The 6,451-nt window shown below is 32.8% G+C and overlaps 1 protein-coding gene across 1 annotated transcript; it reads right to left on the minus strand.

Annotated features, from left to right (window-relative positions):
• Window positions 1–400: 400 nt before the first annotated feature.
• LOC123683184 lies at window positions 401–5,559 on the minus strand. The gene is made up of 2 exons (XM_045622094.1): window positions 4,999–5,559; window positions 401–3,632 (listed from the first exon to the last, which is right to left on the minus strand). Exon 2 carries the CDS (start codon window positions 2,179–2,181, stop codon window positions 1,168–1,170), a length of 1,014 nt encoding a protein of 337 aa, XP_045478050.1. The 5' UTR covers window positions 2,182–3,632; window positions 4,999–5,559; the 3' UTR covers window positions 401–1,167.
• Window positions 5,560–6,451: the final 892 nt, after the last annotated feature.

Raw genomic sequence — 6,451 nt, forward strand, 5'->3', positions numbered from 1 at the left:
AATTATAGCTGGGAGACGCTAAATAATTGACCAAATGTGGCAAAACCAAATAACAATGCCTTTAACAGTATCTCATATTGATAACTGGTCACTTGATTACTCAGAATAGTGATGATTATCCAAGAATACGTTACGTATTGTTAAACGATGGAGAACAAATGACAGTTTTCAGGGGCCTCTAGCTCCAGAATTAGCCTATAGAAAAACTTTTGCATATTGAACTTTTTGTTTGGAATGACTTGGAGTATAACATATAAAAAATTCAGCTAATTTGACTTGAGATAATTTTTCTTAATGGTGTGTGCGGTATCCTTTAAAGAATTTGGTGGTGGGGATATTCCCCGATCTGTTACAAGGTGGGACATCTGGAATACAGCTGCAAACTATTGAAAACGTTCAACATTCTGAACTTATTGTTCAAATGACCAAATTCGATTTCCATCCTGAAAAAGCGTAAACCATAAAGAATGCTCAAAATTCTTCAACGCAAAGGATTAAAATTTAATTTTCGTTGAATGTAATTCTACTTGTATAGTCAAGGCTACTTTGAAATGGAAAACCAATAGATTTTCTTGAGAGAGTAGCATACGATACGTTGAAAATATTTTTGATAGGTTAAGTGAATTCAATAAGAGTAGTCTTACAGAAAAAAGTGTAGTCGGATTTATACAAAAATACTTTTTAAATATTTCAATTTTTTCAAATATTTACAAGATCTAAATGGAATTCTGCTGTTGCTTCCAGTTATTTGAATTTTAACGATTTTATTTGAATCTATAAACCATTTTTTTAATGGTTATGGTATAATGCTCAATTTTAATATTTCAGATGCACATTTGTATGCATATTTTTCACTTTTTCAATCCATATTTTTCAAAGCCTATTAATCATTCTATGTGCAGGGTATAAGTAAAAATACTTCATTTGGTATTGTTTCAATTTATTTAATTCTTATAAATTTGTATGCATAAAAGACAATTGTAAATATACATATCAATATAGATAATAACTCTTTATCTAATGATCGATGCAGTATAGTCCTGTATCATTGGTATTACAAATATAAAAGCTTATTTACAAGATCAAGTTTTTTTTTGGTTTATCAATGCAAAAATTTGCAGTCCATCCTGTCCGTTCAATTCTATTTCGAATTTTTTTCACTCGCGTTCAATGTTTCCAAGCGATTAAAAAATTTTTCAAATCATCGTCTTTAAGATGAGATAAAATCACTTCAGAGCACTCCCTAGGTAATCCAAACAAAGATCTGAACTTTTCTATGGAGGAATCTTCAAGATTTATCCTCATTAAAGCCTCATCCCTAACTTTCATAATATCGTAGGAGAATTCAGAATACTCCATGATATATCTATTGACTCCTAACAGTACATAGTTGTTTCTCAAATATTTAACAGCTGTTCTTTTCGGTGCCTTCAGAATATCATGCAGCATCACTTTGGTGTAAACAATTCTGTGTTTCAATAAGTTTATAGCGTTCAAACAGAATTCGTAATGCACACTATTACTATCGTTTCTGATAAAATCCATAACTTTATCGTCGACTTTTTTACCTTGTAGGTCTTCTACTAAACAGAACTTAACGATTGCATAGAAACATGCTAAATTTCGTCTTTTTAGTGCACAATGAGCGACCGTCTGGCAATGATTTGAATTTAAGTTTGCTCCGTTTCTTAAAAGCAAAATCGTAAAATCGAAATCTTCACGCAGAACTGCAGTTTCTAGTGGAGACTGCTCATTCCTATCTACTGCATTCAGATCAATGCCTCTTTTGATCAACAACTCAGCTAATTTAAGGTAAGATTCCGGTTCATCGCTTGTTTTTTTCAATAGATGCAGTATAATTCTTCCTGCGTAGTCCCTTGCATTTATGTTACATACTAAATCTAAAAGCCTATTTGCAAGATCAATATGGTGGGTGTAGTGAACAGCAGTTCCAAAAAAAATGATATCTTTTAACTTATCTATTCCACAAGTATTATGGACTGTATACATTGCGAGGAGTTCATCACATAGTCGAATTCTTTTACCATATCCAGGTCCGAAACCATGTGAGTTGTTACCTAAAATGGTAACAATTTTGAACAGTCTCTTAATAACTTCAATGAGTTTTTTCCTAGTTCCATCTTGCACAGTCCTGTATACTAGCCTATTTATTCTTCTCATGTTTCGCTCTTTCAAATTTCCCGAATTTCTGCAAGCTCATAACTAAACTCAAATTTTTCCATGATTAATCCCCGAACCTCTGATACAACGTTCTTGTTTCTGAAGTACTTCACCACTTCTTCTTCAGGTTTGAAGAGAATATCGTACAGCGACACATTCGTATATTCAATATTCTGCTTGGGAGATTCTAAATCATTCAATCAAATGTGAAAAAGTTCCCTTGTGATATAATTCATAATGTTTTCGTCCAGTTCTTTTCCTTGAGATTTTCTAACTAAATAAAATTTGATAATGGTATGAAGACATGATATACTTTTGCTCTCGACCGCATAATGTGCATTATTCTGATACTTGACCTTGACAAAAACCCTTGTTGGTGCATTTCTCAGAAGAAAGCGAACCAGTTCATCATTATTTCCCGCAACTGCATATTCCAAAGGCGTCTGATCATAATCATTTATCGCGTTTATATTAATTCCTCGTTTAACCATCAGCTCTGCTACTTGTAGATAAGGTCTAGAAGGGAAATACTTAAGGGCCAATAGGTGTAGAATATTCCGTGATCTTCCGTCCTTGCTATTTACATTGCAGCCTAAATCTAAAAGCGTACTTATCAGCTGAATGTTGTCTGATCGTTCGAGGGCAGTTCCTATAAGAACAATTCCTTTTAAAAACTCTGGTCCGTGGTTATGCAGTTCACAGTTTATGTGGTAACAATGTAACAATCAATCTCTTCCATTATACAAAGATATATCTTATTTGAAACTTATTTAAATCTTTAGGAAGTCTTGAACTGAATCAACACAATCAGACTTCTTCCGAGACTTTTGAAGTTTGGATTTACAATTCACCGATTTAACAATGAGATATTTTCCATTTATCTTGATCTGTTTCAAAATTTGAATTCCCTCCTGTCTTTGTTCTGAAGACTTAAAATCTACAATGCACCAGCTCGCAGATTTCTGTCGTGGTAAGTGCACTGCTTCAATATATGAGCAAAGATTCATTACTTCCAATTCTTCATTAATTTCAACTGGAAACCTCACATATAACCTTGCTGTTTCCTTCCCCATATTTCATAATCCAAGTATGCTCGTATAATAATTAATCTTCAGATATCTGCGTGAATTAAGATATTCTTCCAAGTAATCAACTTAATTTCAAAAAATTCACTTCAACTAAACTTATAAAACTAACCTCTGGTATAGACATTTTTCTAAAGGTGGAAAGAGCAAATGAGAATATTTTGGCTTGGGATTAACCATACGACCCATCAAATGTGATATAATTCCACTAATCCAAAACCTGCTGTCGGTAGCTAGATACATAATTGCACTGAATATACTATCAGCATCTCCTGAAGACACAGCAGACTGAATTTCCTCAATCTCTTCTCTTCGGGTTATCCATGTCTCAATTGGAATGTAACCGGTCTCTATGTCGCCAGGTTCCTGGAAATACCAAATAATTATTACTCTTTTGGTATTGGTACTCAATCAATTAGAAAAAATATTAATATATAAAAACATTTCATAATGTTTTTTATTTTCGAAAGTAATTCACCAAAACAACGACTATTTTGAATTTATTTTGGACGAAGCCTCGCAAATGCTGACGACGCCACTGATTTTACAATTGAAAATAATGTGTCAAGAATTCAACTGTCATAATTATTCATGAATTGAAAGAAAGTGGTGAATGATAACATTTAATTTGGATTACCTTATTCCAAAAATCTTTTTTTTCGGCAACCGTCCGGGAAGTGCTCACTTCCCGGACGCTTTTTCTCTGAGAAAGTAGCATTTCCCGGCCTAGTCCGGAAAGTACGTACTTCCCGGACTAGGCCGGAAAAGAATCATAGAATCCATAGCAACCGAGATAACGGCTGACAGTTCATATGAAATTAGTTGTCAAAAATTTGCATGTTTTTTGATCGCAATCGCAATAAAATATGGAAAGCATCAGCGATAGTATTATTTTACATGGTTGCCGAAAAAATATTGTATGCAACACGCCCGAAAATGGTTTTTTTGGGCTCACAGACTTCCAGGAGTCGCTTACGCTCGTCCTGGAATTTTGTCTATTCGTCCAAAAAAACCCTATTTTCCGGACTTGTTACGTAAATTACTATTTCTGCCCACTGAACAGAAAATGATTATAATGAATATAATTTCTTGTCACATTTAGAAAAAAAATCAGAAACTACGTTTTCAACTTGAATCGAGATCTAGTTCGATCTCTGATTGACTAACAAACTTTTTCAATCTTCATGTTATTATTCTCTCCTATGGATCAATATATCTATAGGATGTCAATTCTAATCTACAAATTATTTACAAATTTTTTTTTTATGATTTTTTTTTTCGTTGTTATATCTGAAATAAGTTAAATGTCGAAATGTGAGAATAGAATATTGTTGATATCATATGCATAGTGAATACTGTAAATATAAATGTGCAAAACCCACGCTCAACTTTAGTTTTAGTGAGATTTCCATGTTTATTTACATTTCAACTATTTTTTGTTAACTATGTAAAAAATTTTTTTGATAAATAAACTTCATTATTTTATCAATGCATGAACTCAGCTCTTCTTATTGCTACAAATAACAGAGGCTTAGAGAAAAAACGAGTCGGAACAAAAATTATATGACATAACATGAATTTTCATTGAAGGATCACTTCGTGAATTGTTTGAATTATTCACATTAATTTGAAAAAAAAAAGTGAAATTTTTTAAATGATAAAATAGCAAATTCTCATAAGAATCAATATGAAATTAAAGGAATTGAAACTACATATTATCTGTCTTACTTACTGAATCACCGGAGGACGAAGAGGAATTCATTTTGACACTTTTCTTCAAGATTCTCTAGCTAGAGCATTATCCCGAATTTCTACAAGCTCATAACTGAACTCAAATTTTTTCATGATTTTTCCCCTAACCTCTGATACAACGTTCTTGTTTCTGAAGTACTTCACCACATCTTCTTCAGGTTTGAAGAGAATATCGTACAGCGAGATATTGCTATCACAATATCATGCTTCAAGGATTCTAAATCCTTCAAACTAAGGTTGTAATGTTCGCTAATCTGCTCCGCTGTGATAAAATTTATAATATTCTCGTTTACTTCCTTTCCTTGAAATTTTCTAACCAAATAAAATTTGATAATGGCATGAAGACATGATATAGGTACTTTTCCTCTCGACCACATAATGTGCTATATTCTGATACTTGACAAAAACCCTTGTTGGTCCATTTCTCATAAGAAAACGCTCCAGTTCTTTATTATTTTGAGCAACTCCAGCAATTCCAAAGGCGTCTGATCATTATCATTGATCGCGTTTATGTTAATGCTTCGTTTAACCATCTGCTCTGCTACGTGTATATGTTACGGGCAATGTAATTATTTAGGTCAGTATTCATAATGCTTGGTTATTATGAATAATGACCATTAAAATTGGGCAATTTGATAAATTTCAATTACTTTACGATAACTTCTCACATTGCCCGGTCATTATGAATACTGCTATTATTTATTTGGGCACTTTGATTAATTGACAGTAATGGGACAACCACGTGCGTGTGATGTGATTTTGGCTGGCCAATCAGCATTCATTCTTTGTCGCTCGCCGCCTGTGTCCGTACCTGTGGCTTGCGTCGCATTATTTACGTTTTCTCGTTGCCTTTGGATGTTATTTAGCTTATGTGCGACAAATGCTTATTGATATATCTCTTAAATTCTGTCTATTTAGTGTTAGTGATTTTTCTATAAAATAAAATGCAGGAACAGTCAATAACTGATGTCAGTGACATGAAGCATCGTTTTAAGGTCTAGAACAAGCATTATCATAATGAGAAGAAATAAATAAAATACTGAAAATAATAATAAAACAATAACATATTTTAAAAGAACTTGTATAAACATGCTTGAAAGTATATTAAATTAATCTACGAGAAGTAATCAAGTTATCACCTTTGTCCATAATTTTATGCTTCTTCAGATCGTTCAATTTTCCCAATGAACATGTTTCTTATGCCTGTTCTTTCTTTGAGATGAATCTTCAAGAGATATTCTAACTAGAGCATTATCCCGAATTTCTGCAAGCTCATAATTAAACTCAAATTTTTCCATGATCTTTTCCCGAACTTCTGATACAACATTCTTGTTTCTGAAGTACTTCACCACATCTTCTTCAGGTTTGAAGAGAATATCGTACAGCGACACATTCGTATATTCAATATTCTGCTTGGGAGATTCTAAATCATT

This window comes from Harmonia axyridis, chromosome 6 (assembly GCF_914767665.1).
Source record: "Harmonia axyridis chromosome 6, icHarAxyr1.1, whole genome shotgun sequence".
Classification (NCBI taxonomy): Eukaryota; Metazoa; Arthropoda; class Insecta; order Coleoptera; family Coccinellidae; genus Harmonia; species Harmonia axyridis.

Bases quoted from the DNA above. Each gene is read 5' to 3' on its own strand.
- LOC123683184 (XM_045622094.1), bottom strand. From the start codon at position 2,181: ATGAGAAGAATAAATAGGCTAGTATACAGGACTGTGCAAGATGGAACT.